The sequence below is a fragment of the Myodes glareolus genome, chromosome 4 (genome assembly GCF_982192425.1).
Source record: "Myodes glareolus chromosome 4, mMyoGla1.1, whole genome shotgun sequence".
Lineage (NCBI taxonomy): Eukaryota > Metazoa > Chordata > Mammalia > Rodentia > Cricetidae > Myodes > Myodes glareolus.
In genome coordinates this window covers 81,101,997-81,120,568 of record NC_142029.1, presented here as the reverse complement: position 1 = coordinate 81,120,568, position 18,572 = coordinate 81,101,997, and the positions used below count along the sequence as shown (strand labels likewise).

Genomic DNA, 18,572 nt, shown 5'->3' with positions numbered 1-18,572 from the left:
AATTCAGTTCTTCTACCCATAGCCAACCAGTGTCCCTAGTTTGTTGTGTGTTCATCAGAGATATCGTGTGCTTAGATAATCATAGATTTGCCTTCACACAAAAGCTAAGCACTCTCTACCTTCTCTTCAGTAGACAATGTAGCTTGAAGTTTATTCCATAGACATAAAGCAACTCTAATCTTTACCAGCTGGCTATAAAACCAATGGATGGGAAGAGTATGCCAATTTAAATAATCTCCCAGTAGTGTACATTTAAACTACTGTTCTTTTTAATCTTTGCAAATAATGATAATTAATGGTCTTTCAAGGTGACCCTTAGACTCTAACTTGTTTTCAGCTTGTTCGATTTTGTATATTTATAATTCTAAGTATCAGTTTCCTTTTCAGACAGCAGATGACTGTCTAGGTAAGGAAAAGGTTTTAGTTCACTTGAAATTCCATCGCGAAAGAAAACCTCTAAAACTTCTGAGCTGTGTAAACGGCCGTGGCATTTGAAATCTTGGTCCTCCTTGAGATAGCAATAATGTTTCTGTTGTTCTCAGGTCCCCTGCGTTTGCCAAACATGGTAAAAGCGATGTTGCCATTCCAGACTCGAGGAGAAAACCAGCATATGGTTATGACATTGGCGTACAGAAAACTTTGCTCCTGTGGTTCTCTGGTGACTTCCCCTGGTGGCCTCCCTCAAATGCTGGAGGAAACAGTCACCCCGCCGCTATGGAATCTTGTGGTTACCCATCAGAAAAAAGAAGTCCTAGGATTGGTCAACAAGACGTGTCCTCATGCCTTCCAGTTTCCTTCTCTAAGAACGCAACATTAATAAGCAACTGTAGCCGCCCCCGAGAGTCACCGGGCAAGAGGGTGCTGTGTCGCCTTGTGTGTCTTACACAGGATGTGTAGCTAGAAGAGAGTTTTTGTGGAGTCGTGCTGGCGAATGAAGCTAGGTTTCATCTATAGGTTTTTGGAATTACAGAATATTCTGAAGGATACAGAAGCTGTGAACGAAGCCCTTCAACTCAAAGAAAGCACTGTTGGCTCAAGAGCTGAAGATGAAGACACAGTGAAGGAACTGCTGACATCATTTCAGCTTAGGTAAGAATCTTTGGGAGAAATGGGGGAGGCGTGAGGCAGGAGACTCCAAAATTCTGAGAAGTAACTCTTGCTCCACGTCTAGCTACAGTTCCATAAATGACCCATAAGAAAAGCCCCAAGGATACCACTTGCAAACCTTTGAGGACAGTAGGAACATTGGCCAGGAATGTGTGGCAGTTTTGAACCTGAAAGCTAACTGTTAGAAGCCTCTGGAGATTTGGCAGGGGGCAAATAGAAATTCTTGATGAAGGCAAGCCATGGTGGGATGGGACAGGCATCTAAACTTGTACCTTTATGGTTCAAGCATAAACCTAGGCGTGTGACAGTCTGAGAGTGTCTCTTGGGGGGAGAAGTACTGCCCTCACAGCCACCCATCCAAAGGCAGCGTTGTCAACCAGCAATACTGTTCCAAGAGCTTGTCACTGTGCACATGTGGCCTCTTGAGTTTTGCAATTATATTCAATTCCAAGTTGCAATTCAAGGTGCAGGCTTGGTTCTGTGACTACCGTATAGATTTGCTCCGAGAACTAATGCCTCGTGAAGGCTTACTATCGAGCAAGTAGGACTTGATCCCTGATCTCACCAAAATGACAAGTGGGTTCAAATTAAATGATGTCTCCTTCCAACATTCGAACTTCCTCTGAACCTGGGAAAACTGTTTCGTTTATTTCTCTCTCCTCACAAAGAAGAATAGCTTGGGGTATAGGAGACGATATAAGTGCAATTGTAGGAAGCCAATTTAACTCAGAGCCCTAGAACGTTTATTTTTATTAGAAATTTTCTTTCAATGCTGTTTCATAAAAATGAACCGTCCTACCTGATTACTTTGCAATGGAAACCATGTTAAATTTTTGTATTTTTTTCTCCTATTAGCAGATAAATGCCTCTCCTACACTCACTATTTTTAGATAACACTATGACAGTCATGCATGCAGAACCTGGTATTATCTCCAGGGCACATGTAAGACTGAATGATTCTGAATTTTAGAAGTAGGTCCTTTCACCCTACACGTTGCCTTTACTTCAGGTTTCGCACCGCACTCGGTTGCCTGCTAGCTTCCCTTTCTCACTCCGTCTCTCCATTGAGTGTGTATCCAGATACCCACAAGGCCTCTATGTTTTTAAGTCTCACAACAGCATCACTTTCCTTCCTTGCTCACCTTGTTGTTTGCATCATTAGTTCTGCCAGATGAGCTTCAGATTTTGCTTCCCATTGCCTTTCAACCATCCCATCAATGCCAACAGCCTTGTCTTCTGAAAATAAGACATTTTCCAGATGATCTTAAATCTGTCACAGATTTTCCACACGTTTGTAGGCTACCTGGAACCAAGCATCTGCCTGCATCTCTCTCCTGTTCCCTCTTCCATCCCTCCTTTCTCCCTCTTTCTGTTCTCGCAAATCTCTGTGATGCTGCCCTTCTGCTCCCTCTAGTCTTTCCTTTGAATCTCTGTTCCCCAGACTTCCCTGACTTTTCATTAATTCTGTCCTTGAATATAATCATTATCTCCATAACCCATCAGAATGCTATTGACTCAACACAATCTGCTTCCGATTTCCCTTTTCCAAGCTCAGGGTTATTATCTTTGGGTGTTCTTATTCCCTCAGCTAAAAAACAATGTGATTGAGGGCAGTTGTTGTATCTTAGTCTTAATTCTTGAGTCAAACTACCTTAAACTGTAGTCCTTGCCCTTTTGGTTATCTAGTGACTGTTATCCTGGTCTGGGTTTTCTCATCAGCAAAAGGGAAGATTATGGCAGGTAGCCCTCTCTGTGGAGTTTGTGGACATTATACAAGAAAACATATGCAAGCCGGGCAGTGGTGGCACACACCTTTAACCCCAGCACTCCAGAGGGAGAGACAAGTGGATCTCTGTGAGTTCGAAGCCAGTCTGGTCTACAAGAGCTAGTTTCAGGACAGGTACCAAAGCCACAGAGAAACCTTGTCTCGAAACAAAACAAAACAAAACAAAACAAAATAAAAACAACAAAAAAGAAAGAAAACATATGCAAAGACTAGTATTTAAAATTTCATAATCATCCAATAAATACTAGTTTTAACAAATGATATTCATCTTATCTCAAAGTACTTAACAGAGTGCCCGATCTTGGAACTTGGTTGAGTCAATTGCAGGACACAGGGCAAAAGGCAGGATGTGTGGGCAGGACACTGTAGAATGGAGAAATTTCCTGGTGTCACTAAAGTCAGCTCATAGTGGCTGGGACTTACTGTTTTCTGCCAGCCAAATTCCTTTCCAAGTCCCTACTACCCTCTTAATCCTGCTCCAGAGATTTCTGTGGACTTGGCCCAGTGTATAGGGGCTGCCTTCCCAGAGTATTCTAACTCTCCTGCCAAAAATCTGACCTGCTGCAGAGAACAGATTTCTAGTCTTCCCGGGGTCTCCAATGTGATACTAAAACTGTGGACCACCAACGCCAACTTCCTGCCTGCCATTTTATTGTTAGGCCCCAAGACTGGTCCAGTGAAGGTGGAGAATGGACTAAGTAAGACACCCTGCTCTCTTCTCTCAAGGCTGAGAATGCCCATGGGAATCCTAGGAAGGATGCTTTCAGCAGGGAGCTCCTCAAAACTTAAAAGATGCAATAGATGCGGTGGGGAGAGGTGTGCTGCTCAACGGAGCCACGAAGGCAGATTTCGTTGATACAAAAAGAAAAGAAACATTGAACTATGCAGTTTGAGCTTCGATAGACATCATGAATGCTAGAACATTGAGTAGACCGAAATCCAGGCTTAAATGATCTATGTCCTATTGAAAACAATTCAGAAAGGCAAGAAGCAATTCTAATAAAAACGAAAAGTGTAACCAAAGGTGTCATAGGCCAGTCCTGGGACAAACACGTGCTTTGTGTGTAACACATAAGGATCTTTCTTCTATTCAAGTTGTATAAAATTTTAGAACTTGGACTGTCTAACGATAAACTGGATCATAATACCTAGTTCACCTGGCTGTAGTGGCAATATCATGATATAAGCAAACTACCGAAGGTGGCAATGGCCCATTAGCATCTTTCCCTCCTGCTCCAGAATTAGATGTATCCAACAGCTAGGGCAAGAAGTGAGACTCCTGATAGCATTTCCATAAGCAGATGAGTAAGATGGTGGGAGCATTTCCGAGAAGTTGACCTAGATTGTGCTAGGTGTTGTTCACTTCTCTGAAACAGGCATGCTCTGCGCTCAGAGCTATTCACATGTGTCCACCTCGGTGCACAGGGCTGCCAGCTCCCAGCCCAGAGATCTGAGCTTATCTTGGGTTTAACCTCAATTCCGAAGTGATTGCCATTTCCAGCAAAGCCAGTTCCCTAGCTGAAGGAAGTCCTTCCCAAAGGGTGAAATCCCTATTGCTTCATTTGTTTAAATTCCCTTACTAGTTTTATAACGCAGGGTGTGGTGTTTTGTTTGTCGTCCAATCCGCCCCCCTTCGCCACCATTTCAGGGTATTAATAATAAGTCAATAAACAGGGACATGCCCTGAGAAAGCAACACAATTTCCTTGACTGCCCAGGACATGATCTGAGCTGGTGCAGGCTGGAGATAAGGAGGCCAGTTCAAGAGGCACCGCCGGGGGCAAAACTGGGGAGTGGAGAGGAGGGATCCGAGACCCCAGGGTTGGGCCCGGAGGGGAAAGAGCCGGAGGGGAGGAGGCTCCGGTAGAGCCCGACAGGTCCCAGCAGCTCCCCTCACCCCTCTCCACGCCTCCCGGGTTTCCCCCCTGGCTCCGGGTTTCCTGTTTCAGTTCTCGGCGTTCTCCAGCAGCAGGTGCTGGTTTGCCAAGCTCCGCTCCAGCGGCGGCGAAGGAAGGCGAGGGAGCGGAGGGGAGGAACGCGGCACGCGGCGGCTGCAGCGGCTCGGGGCGGGCGGGCGAGCAAGCGAGCGGGCGAGGAGCGCGGCGGAGGGCGGCGGAGCCCCGGGGCGCCTGAGAACCGCGGCCCTGGCGTGCAGTCCGCCCAGCGGGCTGGCGGGCCGGCGGCATGGGGGAGCGTCCCGCTCGGCCCGAGTCCTAGCGGCGGCCGCGGCGGCCCGGCGCTGAGGCGAGAGGTGGCCGCCTGGCGGAGGGGGGGACCCGGGGCCGGCCCGGCTTCCAGAGCATGTCGTGATGGCTGCGGAGAAGACACTGCAGGTGGGTGGCGCGGCGGCCCGCGGGCTGGGAGGAGGGCGGGGGTGGCCGCGGTCGCCTTCCTCGCGGTCCCCGGGGCTCCGTGCTCCTGAGCCAGCCGGCGCGGGGAGGCCCGCTGGGCGGGGAGGCCGCGCCCGAGCGCTAAGCTCGGGATCTGCCGGGGCCGGGGCGGCCGCGCTCAGGAAACTCCAGGCCCAGGCGGCTCCGACCCCCGAGGTCGAGTGGCCCCGGCGTCCGGCGCTCGGGAACGCCGAGCCCGAAAGCCGAGCGCATCCAGCCCGCGGGCGGCGCCTTCCCCGCGGGGAATTCGAGCGAGGTGAGGCCGGGCCCGGCGGCCTAGAACGCCGGTCCGGTGGCTTCTGCCCGCCCCCCCGAGGGCCACGGCCAGCGAAGATGGAGGCGGGCCCGGGCGCCGCCGAGGGAAACGGACCCACCGCTGTGATCCTGCGGCTCGGACCCTCGCGCGCCGGTTTGTGAGGCATCACCCGGCATCTCCGTCCAGCCCCCCGCCATTCGCTTTCATTAGCCATCCCGCCACCCGTCCTCTGGTGGGTCTAGGGAAACCCATCACCCTTCGTCCCGGTCCCCCCTCCTCAGCCTCCCGAAGCCCGCGTCCATTTCTGCTAGGCTCATTTTTAACTCCCCGAGACAAGGTGCTCCTTAACTTGGAGAAATGAATCCCACTTTTCGTCCCTCAAACTGTTTCATCCTTTATTGTCCCTTAAAGTCCTTACAAACAGGGATTGCTTTCCGGTACTGGTTACTCTAACTGGGTTTCCTGCTGCTTTGGGTATCCGTTAACACTCGGGGGTTTGTATTCTCAGTTTTGTGATAAAGAGATGAAACCGTAATCCACATTTAGGGAAAGTTCTCCTATTGGTTGCAGGACTGTCTTGGAGTATCTCCAGCTCCATCAGGCGCTTATTGATTCAGATTTCTTTTTCTCATTTTTTTTAAACCGCCTTAGAATAGATGAAGAGATAATTGGGCCTAAGCGTTGTATATTTAGAAATCTGAGAAAGTTGCAGAGTTCTTCACTCATTTTCTTACTGAGATTTTCATTCTCTACTTCAAATATAAACACAAAACAGAGGACATGCCTCAAACGCTTTTTTTTTTTTTGACTTTCCAAGACCCATTAAAAAAATTTAGACCACAGCTAGGAGCAATGGGACAAATGTCTGTGATCTCAGCACTCATCTGAAGCAACAGGATCCTAAGTTCGAGGTTAGGCAGGGCTAGATAAGGAGGATGTCTCAAAATCATAGGTACAAGGGCATGACTTAATTTGTCTCTTATGTGTCTAATGAATTTGACTTAGTTTCTTAATCTTGGTATTCTCTGACCTTTGAATAGACAGCTTCACCAAAGGTTTCTAAAAATCAGTCTTAACGTTGGTCCACGCCCCAGCACCATGCATATCCTTTAGATATCTTTCTGGTCACATCTTGTCTTACTAAATCTTGTCATTCTAAATCTGTCTACTTGAAGGTACTGTAAAGAGACCAAAAGGGTCTTTTCTGCTCAATCTGAATCCATGATTTAAATGTTTGAGTTTTAAATGTTTGAATGTCTTCCTTTAAAGAATCACTTTTACTTTCAAAGTAAGTTGCAATTTTTCTATTGTCTAACCATTAAGACGAGGACACGTGCCTTTAATCTCAGCATTTGGAAGGCAGAAGCAGGCAGATGTCTTGAGTCCCAGCCCAGCCAGGGTTATAAAATATGCATCCTCATCCCCAAACAAGCAGCCAAACAAAACCAGAAAACATAAACAAAATAAGTGAGCATTTTCTTTTCTTTTTGATATTTGGGGTTGAACTCTAGGCCTCCTGAATGCTGGGTTTTCTACCGCTGATTTGTATCCCGTAATCCAACTTGAATGAGAATCAAGAGATCAATATTTTTAAATTATATTTAATAATGACAGCCTAATGAACTATTCTGTGTAATGGAAAATACTGAAGGATGGGAAATAGAAACTTGCAATGTTTATATGCTGAAGGGAGCTTTTATTAGCCACTTCCTTTTACCTTTTTCAGATGATCACAATAGAAATATTCTGTTTTATATTTTGGGTTGCTTTGGAGATGCTTTGGTGGGTTAGAACTGCCAAATTGGACCCCAAGAGGTTAGTAGAAAGTGTTCCTTTAAAAGTAGTCCAAATTGAATTACCTTGCTGTCATTCTAGCAGAGTTCAGTGACCCTTGCATTGAACTACTGTGTATGTCTAAAAGTGTTGCTGTCAATATCTGCTTGGTGACTTGTTTTTTTTTTTTTTAATCTAAGTTTAGAAGAGTTCTTTCATTCTGACTTGAGATTTTAAAGAACCAAGATGTTGAGGAAATTTTACAAGAAACTTTTTAACGTTAGACTGTAAAATAATAAGCTGATCTGCTGGTTATTGCTCGCTGGGAGTTGTTTCATTGTTAAATAATTATTCAGGTGTGGCATAAGGGCCCTCACATCTAGAGGAGTGCTTCCAAACAGAGCGTAATGCTCAGCGAAGTCCCTGAGAACCGGGAGTGAAGAAGTGGAAAATGCAGATTCTGCATAAAGTCTCAAAATTAGGTTCAAGTAGCTAGTACTGGTTGAGACTCCTGTCCTAGAACTCTGGCGGAAAAGCAGAGTGGCTTGTCTAGGGCGTGTGGTAGTCATGTGACTGTTTATATTAGGAAGAAAAATAATGAATGAGTGAAGAATGAACATTTATCGAAGGAAGATGCCAGGTTTAGCCTTCATCTAGTGAGAGCCTGGGGTTTGACCTGCCGTGTCCCGGTTACTCCAACAACAAAACAGAAAATACCACCTGACTGCCTTACTGCGTTTTTAGTATTAATAAGCCTCAGAGACCTGCAACATTCAACAGGGATAGAGTGAGGGTTTCAAGCTTAGCCATGTAGCACCCTTGTTGTGACAGCATTAAAGTCTCTGTAACTTAGTATATTCATGCATAGCATTGTGAAGGGAAACAATGCAATAGCATCATCCTTGGGAATTTTCTTTTAAGAAGACAGAACACTTTCCCCTATACTTGGAGTTATATTATTTAAAGAGTTGAAACCCCCTTCAATGTCTATATTAATGTCCATCAAGATTTACTTATTGTATTAACAATGCTTCAAATATTTTCCTTCTCACAGTGTTATTTTATGTAATCATTCTTCTGCTTCAGACATTTGTGTTTTCCTAATATTTCAATATCATAATGCTTTGAATAGTTCAGTAAAAGTGTTTTCAGTGTCTGTGGTTTGAGAATGCATTTCTAAATATAAAGATCGAAAAGAATACGTTTTGTAAACCCGCGGTCAGAGTAAGATGGCTGATTTCATCATGTTTTAATTAAAGAGTAACTTGACAAATCTTTGACAGTTGGGCTGGTGAGATGGCTCAGCAGGTAGTACTTACTGCCAAGCCTGGTGGCCTGAGTTTGATTCACGGGACTTACAAGGTGGAAGGAGAGAACCAGCTCCTGCAGGTTGTCCTGCGACCTCCTAATGGACACTGTAGTATGCACATACATGTAAATGGATAACTAGAGGTGTTAAGACTTTTTGGTCCAGGTGACAGAAATTCACTCTTTAAGTAGCTATGCAGATTGTGTTAGATGTGGGAAGTGTGAGGAATTAATTATTTTGACCACATCAGTGATACCGTCTTCTCTATTTGTTAGTAGCTGCTCCTTCATGATAGTGTCCCTCACTTTCTCTGATTTGCAGATGATATCATCTCTGCGTTGTGAAACTAAACGATAGCAAGCTAACCTTATACCTAAAAAGTCAACGTTAAAAGGCCTAGTGGGTGTGTCCAGCCTGCTACCCACATGAGACCCAGGATGGCTAAGAAAGGAGCTCGACACAACATTGTAGACTTGCTTCACAGATTTTGTTTGTTTTGCATTATTTTTGGTAACTTCATTGTGCGGTTCTCAAGCTCTCCAAATATGCTGTGTGCCAATGTGTCACAAGTTTGGGCACATCTGGTAGAGGACGTTTGGATAGTATAGGTTGAGGAATGAAGGATTGTTTTGTATGGCACAGGCAGATGAGGTCTCTGACATCAGCTGACTCTAGCCTTGTTATTTTCTGACTCTCAACCTAAGTTAGAATCTTAATTTTGTTTCTGTTCCTATTCATTAAGCATTGTCTACTTGCTTTTACTGGTACAAAATAGTAAATGAGGGCAGGTAGGATGGCTCAGTGTGCAAAGGCACTTGCTTCCTCCAAAACTGATGTCCTGAATCAAGAACCCACACAGTTGAGGGAGAGAACCAACTTTTCACAGGTTGTCCTCCAGCCTCCACAAGCATTTCATGGAGTAGCCAGCCAGCTTCTAAATCACAATGTAAAGACTTATTATGAATAATAAAAGCTTGGCCAATACCTTAGGCTTGTTTATAACTAGGTCTTATAACTTAAATTAACCTGTATCTTTTAATCTCTGTTCTTTTACGTGACTCAGGTACCTTGACTCTGCATTGCCTATGCTGCTTCCTCTGCATCTCCCTTCTTCCCAGCATCTTCTCTGTCTGGAAATCCTGCTTAGCTATTGGTCGTTCAGCTTTTTAGTAAACCAATTAGAGTGACATATCTTCACAGTGTACAAAAAGATTATTCCACAACACATGTACTCTCTCTTCTCCTTCCCCCACCTCTGTCACACACACACACACACACACACACACACACACACACACACGAATGCTCACACTGTCTAAATAAATGTAATAAAAATTTTAAATGAATGAAAAAGTGTTAGGCAAGGCATTAAGTTAGTAAAAAAAATTTAACAGTATCATTGGTTTGATTGGATAGGAGGTTTTTTTTTAATTTATTTTTCTTTTTACTTAATCCCTGGCTCTTAGTTGTATTGGGAGTAATTGAAGTTGCCAAGTGTAAAACTTATATAAAATTAAGTTTCTATTGTTATAAATATGTAAGCTTATATTTTTGGGTTTTCAAAAGTCCTTTTACTCTATTACCCTGTCTTTTAGGATGAAGCTAAAATCAGTTTTTCTCTTAGTCATTTGTACTCATTTCCTATTCAAAATTATGTGGGCTAAATTTTATCCTATTCTGTAAGTTAGTCTGTTTCAGATCTGGGCTTTGACTTCATCGTCTGTTTTCATTGTTTCATACACTTACGTTCATACATTGGATGGTTTGCTCAGAAAGCTGAAGTCATCTCATTGTAACTTACCCGTACTTTTAAATTTGTGTCATTTTCTTTGGCCTGGATTGATCTTAGAAATTACTTAATTTTTAAGATGACTAGTACAGCTATAAAAAAAAAACTTGAGATGTACAATAAATGGTCTATTTAGATAAAATACATTATTCCTGTTTTTGCTAAGACAAAAGAAGTGCCTTGAGTAACACAAACGCCATGAGTTTCAAGTCAGTTAAAATACATAGGGAAAATTGTCTCAAATAAAGAGGAGTGTTTTCTAAACTCCATTTCAATTTTTTCTTTTTACCACTTCAAACTATCTCTTAAGCTTAAGTTTTCAATTTAATATTTTGGCATATTTTATCATATTTATAAAACATAGAAAATGTGTAAAGTAATTATGGAAACCACCTATAATTCTCATCTAGAGATAATTAAAATGTTAGTGTCTTTATTTTCATTTTAAAATCCTTTTAATAAGCATGAGCACATCCTCTTAAAAATGTATAAACATTAAAGTTTTGTTTCTTGCTCTTCCTAAGAATTTTCCCATGTCATTCAATATTCTTTTAAGACAGAGAGGTTCTCAAGCTGTGGGGTCACGACCCATTTTTTGGTAGAATGACCCTTTCATAGGGGTCACCTAAGACCATCAGAAAACATAGATATTTACATTATGACTCATAACAGTAGCAAAATTACAGTTATGAAGAAACAAGGAAAGTAATTTTCTGGTTGGGAATCACAAGATGAAGAATTGTATTAAAGGGTCACAGTGTTAGGAAGGTTGAGAACCACTGGCCTCAAACTCACAGAGATCCACCTGCCTCTGCCTCCCGAGTGCTGGGATTAAAGGTGTGCACCACCACCGCCTGGCTTTGCAGTTTGATTTTTAAAAAAGAATCAAATAAGATCAGAAATGAAAAAAGAAACATTACAACTGATAACAGAAGCATAAAAAGAAATTTCTGAAGCCTATTGTGAAAAACTATACTACCAACTAGGAAAGCCTAAAAGAAATGGATACATTTTTAGACACAGATTTTGATCAGTTTTCCCCCATAATACACAATTGTGGTACATATGTTTGTGCCCAAAGTGTGTTACATATGATTTTCTTTTTTATTTTTGTTATTTTTAATTGTGTATGTTTATGTGAGTGTATGCACACAGGTGTGCATGTGTCCTCTAAGGCCAGAAGAGAACATCACGTGTCCTCTGGCTGGAGTTGGAGGCAGTTGTGAGTCACCTGATGAGTGCTGGAGACTGAATTCAAGCCTCTTAACTGCTGAGCCATCTCTCCAGCCTGTATGTTAAAGCCATTCTCTGATCCGTGATTACGGCAGTTTCCTGTAAAGAGTTACACAAGTTAGTACCCTGTTAGCGGTGTGTGAACACCATTTCTACACACCATGGTTGTGTGCCCAGGGTCTTCACACAGCCTTGTGGATTTGCTGGATGTGAGCGAACATGGTGCTGACCAGCTTCTTTTACAGCCAGGAAGACCGAGTCTGAGCTCCCCTTGTGTTGCTGCCTCATACGTGCATAATACGGGAGAAGTTTCCTTTTCCCTAGGTCAGTTTCCTGCCTGTCAAACGGTGACAGTGCCCGTTACCGTGATGTGACCATGTGCTCTGACTGTTGGGAATACTGATGGTGTGCCCTGAAACACTGAAGCTTTAGCTGTCATCGTTTACTATGAACAGCGTCTCATTATACATATGGTAATGTGGCCAGCCTGTAATTTGAAATCAGAAATGCTCCAAAATGTAAAACTTTTGAGTGTTAACGTAATGCCCCAAGTAAAAGAATTACATGCTATGAAAATGTATTCTATGATTAGCATGATTAGAATGATATATGTGTATGTTCGATATGAAACAGCTTCTTACTGACCTTTTTACCTTTGTCGTCTCTTTAAAAGATAAAGTTAGAAGGTAAAGTGAAATGCTCAGCTTCCTGCTCTAGAAATACTGGTTCCTTACAGATGCACTCACTTACCAAGTCATTGCTTCCCCGATGACCTTTAGGCATTGTTTACCAAACTCCAGTGGGTTAAAAACTTCTGAGAGAGAGAGTGCAGTTAGCAAACCCTAACCCTATGTTCTTCAATGAATGTCCTTTAATTTTTTACAAAATGGGTTCAAATTTCTTCCACAAGAGACTGAGATAAGCTGCTTCTGCACCCCCCACACACACATGCACACTAATGCAGAGAAAGGGGGTTCAGGGAACCAGGGAGGTTCAGAGGCCGGGAGAAGACAAAGATGTGGTTTACTAAACTGTCCTTGTTACTCTGTTGTGTCTCAAGAAGCCGTCGCACTTAAATGCCTGATTCTTTTAATCATGCAAGTATCCTAACACTCACTGATCTTTCTTTGGGAAATTTGATTTTTAGTAGAGAAGGTGGTGGCAGGGGTAAGGAAAGTGGCTGTGGGCTGGCAGATGGCAGCATTAAGCCTCATGTATCTGAAGTGCTGAAAGGTTAGAGAAGGGGTGGGTAGGGAAGGAGACAGAGCAAGCACCACACAGCAGTTACCCGCCTCTCCTGGAGATGGGCTCCCTGCCTCACTCTTCACTCCCAGTTGGTCCTGCCCACTGCATCTTGCAGAACTTTGAAAAGACTGTAGAGTTAATGGTGGAAGACTGGTGTTAACAAAGAGTTACAGCGGAGCCATTGGTTTCCTGACACAGTCAAGTCTTAGTCCCCCTCTTCCCTGCTGTTCCTCTTTCCCAGTCCTTGTTCAGTTAGTCCCATGCATGCATGATCCATTCATACACAGGTGCATGCACTCACCTTTATTTCTGAAGGTCACCTCCTCCTTATACCCTCCTACCCCTCAGAAAATAAATGTTTCTGTAGTTCAATCCTTTCCTACCAAACATGTCATCTCTTCTATAGTATGCACATTTATTTACTTTTTCCTATACAAGGAATCGAATCTAAGGCTTTATGCATGCTAAGCAAGCACTCTACCATTGAAATATATCCAAGAGTTCTTAGCATATGTTCTATTGATTCCCCAAAAGGTCACTGTGAGCATGTGTGTATACACACACACACACACACACACACACACACACTCACAGAGAGAGAGAGAGAGAGAGAGAGAGAGAGAGAGAGTAAAAAGAAAACAAAGAGTTGTAGCAGCTGAACTCATCTTTGTAACCTGTCTGAATCACTTAGCATATCTCTTTCTTATGACAAACATGCAAATAACTGAACTGATGAATTTATTGGATGCTAACTTAATCTTCCATTTGCTTTGAATTTCTAGTTATGGCCCATGTTATTTTCTTACTTTTCATCAAAGTATTACTTTAAAATTATATTACTTGAACAGACTTGCAATAAAATTTAGTCAACTAGCTAACATGTATAATTCATATGTTCTGAATTTCAACTAAATGACTATTAATAAAATAAAATAGTTATGGTTGATTTTTTGCAAATCAAATGATTCTTTAGGGATAGTTTTGAATACATGATTTTATTCAATAGTAGTATCTGAGGGAATTATTATGGCTTTACTGTTCAATAGTTAATTTGTAGGCCCATGAAGAAAGGTAATTGAAAAATATGGCAAATAGCAATTTATTGCTTTAGGAAGTTCTGTGGTTAGAAATAACAAGGTTGCCAGGCGGTGGTGGTACACACCTTTAATCCCAGCACTCAGGAGGCAGAGGCAGGCAAATGTCTGTGAGTTTGAGGCTAGGGCTGTTACACAGAGAAACCCTGTCTTGAAAAAACAAACAAACAAAAAACCAACAACAATAAAAAGAAATGACAAGGTTAATAAGATGATATTGTGACTAGGTAGGAGGGTTGGCTGCTCTTAGTCTGTTTACAACCATGTACTTTAAAGAAAAATTTTAGTATCTACCATCTGTATCATTAAATTGAAACAAACAGCGGTGTTTTATTTCCCTAGAAAAACACCAGTTTCCTTTTAGACGCTTGTAGTATATTGTCCTGTAATTGTAATTTCATTCCTTCTTTCTGCCCTTCTTCCCCTTTCACCTCTTAGACAGACAGGATCTCACTATGGGCTTTGGCTGGTTTGGAATTCACTATGTAGATCAGGCTGGCTACAAATTCATAGCGATCCACCTGTGTCTGCCACCCTAGAGCAGAAATTAAAGGCTTGTGTCACCACACCTGGCCCATTTACTTTTTTCCCCCGTATTCCTTTCCACCAGTAAATCAATATATTTCTTCTAAATTACTGGTTACCAACAATTTTTATACTTTTTTTCATCAGGTACTAACATTTTCTAATTAACCAAGTCTTTTCTTGGTGTTTCTTACAAAACAGCATACTGTATCCTTGGCTTTTCTGAACTAAATGTTCTGTCTTCTTCCCTTGAACAACATCACTCTGGATTATTTTTGTTTGTAAGTTCATGTGGTGTGATATCGTGAAAAGGGAATATAATTGGGCAGTGAACTCTGAGGCATTTGATTTTGTGGCTCTGTAAACGTGGGAGGAACAGTGAGATGCAATAATAGGCTTTTCCCGAATGATGTTCTTTCTTCCTAATTAATTAATAAGGAGAGGACTTTAGAACTATTTCCATCCAAATGTAAGTAAATAGTGTAAACTATTTGATTCTTGACTCTTTAAACAAGTGGCGAGTGGGGCCCATGAGAACCTTTGCTTGGATGCTATTTTTCATTCTATAAAGAGAACTGTTGCAATGATTTCACAAGAATATAAATACTATAAATCAAGCTTTCTACTCTTTGTACTATAGTTTCACTTAGAAACATTCTAAGTGTATGCTTTTGTTTTTACTGTGTAGCGGACACTGCTACAAGTTATTCTCTGTGTCAAGTCAATGGTCCTTGCAGCAACCCTTTCCCAGCAGTCATACTGAAGAGCTGAGAGGTGATGAATAAGTAAGTTCCCTACGTACTAGGCTAGTTCGGGACAGAGCATTGATGTAATAGAGTTTCTTACATCTATAAATGGCAAACTTACAGTTTATTCTCACCTTGTTCATCCTCTTCTCATTAGAGTCCATGCCGCAGTTAACTGCATTCTAGAGTTTATAGGAAGCATTCAGAGACAAACTTCAGAATACCAGTGAATCATCTTTAGAAATAGAGGCATGTAAATAGGAACAAGTGGTTCTGCTCATTTTTATGGCATTGGCCATTGAGAAATACTGTTGAGTGAAATAGCTGTATCTCTTTTAAGTCAGCAAACACTGGGGCCTGTGTGTAGCAAATGAATAAGTTACAGAAAATGACAGGTCCTCCCCTTGTGTTTATATTAGATAGCATAGTAATATTCATATTAATGAGTTAAATAAAAATGTATATCATCATGTTTGGTGTTGAAGCAGAAGCCATTGTGTAGTCTAGGGTACTGGAGCTCGTCACCCTCTTACCTCCGACTCTAGTATGTGATCTGCTTAATAGATCATTTTAATGCAACCAGCTTTCTTTGTATTCTCTTAAACCTTTGCTAAAGGAGAAAATGTATTTCTGTAACTGATTTTTGCAAAGCTATACATAGTATGGTGTGCATGTGATATGAAAATGTAACTAATACTTACTGACTGGCTATTATGCATCTAACACTATTATAAGGGTTTGATCATTAATTTTCAAAATAACCATATTATATGCCTTTATTTTACACAACTGGGATATCTAGGCATGAAGAGATTAATTTGCCTTAGACCTTAGATAGATAAGTAGATAAACAAACACACATGTTTCCTCTGAGTGAGTTATTATAAATATAATCTTCTGCCAAATGTGTGCATATATGTAATCTTATCTTAATTGTCTGCCAAATGTGTGTATATATGTAATCTTATCTTTATATCATATGTAGCATTTAAAAAGCCCAGCCATTCACATGCATGCACACACATAGTTCTCTAATATTACGGTACAGCTAGTCAAAAGTTATAGCGCAGGTAGGAAAGTTGGTTGGGAAGAGTCACTTTGATTCTATATGCCTGTAACACTCCCGGGTCACAGGGAAACACTAAAGGACAAGTTGAGTTACAGCTCACTGAAGTTTCATGTCTGACAAGTGTTTTCTAAGGCACCAGCAACAGCTGGTCAGAAAATAGAAGAGAAAGGAAGTCTCTCTTCACGTTGGGAAAAACAAAACAACAGAGTATTTTAAGCAAGTTTTTTGGTTGGTTGATTGGTTGGTTGGTTTGGTTTAGTTTTTTGAGACAGAGCTTCTCTGTGTAATAGTCCTGGCTGTCCTGGAACTAACAGAGATCCACCTGCCTCTGCCTACTGAGTACTGGGATTAAAGGCGTGTGCCGACACTGCCCAGTGGAAAAATTTTTTTTTTTTTTGGTTAAGATTTAGTTTCTTAAGAAATATATGACTCCATAAGTGACTCTGTTGAAAATTAAAGGAAACTTCAGGGGCCTCAGTGAACTCAGTTGGGCTCCTTACAGAAATGTTGCGGCAGCAGGGTCCCCAGCAAGTTCTCAACAGCTTTTGCTGAAAACTTTGTCAGAACAACTACCACAAATCTGGAAGCATGAACATACTATGTATTCAGAGCTTGAAGTTGGAAACAAGAGAAACAGAGCACTGAAGGACTTGTACGGAGAGCGCACCCAGTTGGCCGCAACCAGCAGGTTTTCATTTATGGTCCAGGTAAGAAATAGAAAAAGATCAGTGGAACGTGGCATAAAGAAATAGGCCTAGGTTATATGATACAGAACTGGCCTAGCACCCCGCTATCAAAACCCTCTAGTAATTTCCCTTCTCAGAATAAAGGACAAATTCTGTTTGTGACCTACAACCTGGGGAGACCCACGGCCTTTATGAACATGTTAAAATGTGGACTGCCTAAATCAGAATCTTCAAGATCCGTATTTGATGCAAATGCAGTGTCAAGTTTTGAGAAACACTCTGGTTTCCTCGCCTTAGGTCCAGTTCCTTGTCATCTCCCTTTCCTCTCCATAGACACTGTGCTATAAGAGAAGGGGATGTATGGTATCCTTTGTACAAGACACTGAGGACATCCTCGGTTTAGAGGAAAGCTGCTATTAAAAATTATAGAGCTAGAGAAATTTTCCAAAAGGAGAGAAATTATACTGGACTCTTGTGATTCGTTGTAGCTCTGTTATATGAAGTTCCTACAAATAATTACCTAGAGAATACTGAAGCATTTCCTCTGCAGGAAATACATTCTCCCATTGTCTGTTAAAGATACTTGCTAAGACCCTGGTGGAAGTCTGACACTTCAGATAGTGCTGAGTGCTGTAGACAGACAGCAATAGTGGACCCTCCTGTAATTTTAAAATAGTTATGATTACTCTTTGTAGCCTGCCTGTTCCACTAAGCAGCTTTAATTAGTTTGCCATGTAGAGTTAATTAACACAAAAGAATAACAGACTATCTTGTAGCTTCTAAAAGACATCCTGTTAGACTTTTGTAGCAGGTCAGTTACACTCCAGGAAAAAGACAGAGGCTGTGTTACCCCTGTGGGGGCTGCTTACCCATGAATCCAGAGAAGTATGCAGCGCTGGGAGTCTTGGGCTTCCTTGAGGGCAAGCAGCACCAGAAATTCTACTTTGACATGCTCACTCTGTCACATGGAAATAAAATCTTAACGGTAACATTTTTGTATTCGAATTGGCAAGGACCTATTTTTTATGATTGCATTTTTACTGAAGGATCTTCAGGTGTCAGCACACTGCTCATGCTAAAACACTTGTACACAGGGGTAACTGAAGAAAAGGTAATTCTGCTCTCAAGAATTCTGGTCATAAATAAGTGAAGTATAGACTACTCATGTTGTAGACGTTCAAAGGGGCTGGGAACCACTGAGCATTAGTCTAAGAAGAGCTTATGGAAGATGAGCCTTGAATGACAGATGTGAGCAGGATGAGTAAAGAGAACCCTCCAGGCAGATGTTTTAACATCTGTACCTTTGCTTTTGCTGTCTCTTTCCCTATCCATTTCCCTATATGTTAAATGAGAGATAAGATTGTAGAGCCAGAGGAGGCCCAAATGTAGAGTCTTGAAAACAAAACCAATCAGCAACTGGTGATTTGAAGCTGTTTATCAGTTTAGCCTGAGAGTGATGCCTTTGGGAATGACTTTGTCAGGAAGACACCTAGGGGTCACTCAGGAGCTAGGTTAAGACACAAGTATTCTAAACCTGAGGGAGTGTATGCATTGCCCACCTGGAG

General features: G+C 42.0%; 1 protein-coding gene across 2 annotated transcripts in view; it reads left to right on the top strand.

Moving 5' to 3' along the window:
• The first annotated feature begins 930 nt into the window (after positions 1–930).
• Zc3h12c (zinc finger CCCH-type containing 12C) overlaps positions 931–18,572 on the top strand; it is a 62,914-nt gene continuing 45,272 nt past the window's right edge. The window contains exon 1 of one of the 2 annotated variants that reach the window (XM_085688756.2): positions 931–1,089. Coding sequence is in view for 1 of the 2 variants with exons in the window: in XM_085688755.2 (XP_085544881.2) it covers positions 5,202–5,225 (24 nt within the window). In the remaining variant the exon portion in view is untranslated. Of the gene's footprint in view, positions 1,090–4,605; positions 5,226–18,572 lie in introns of those variants that run through there. The other variant, XM_085688755.2, reaches the window with a different exon arrangement.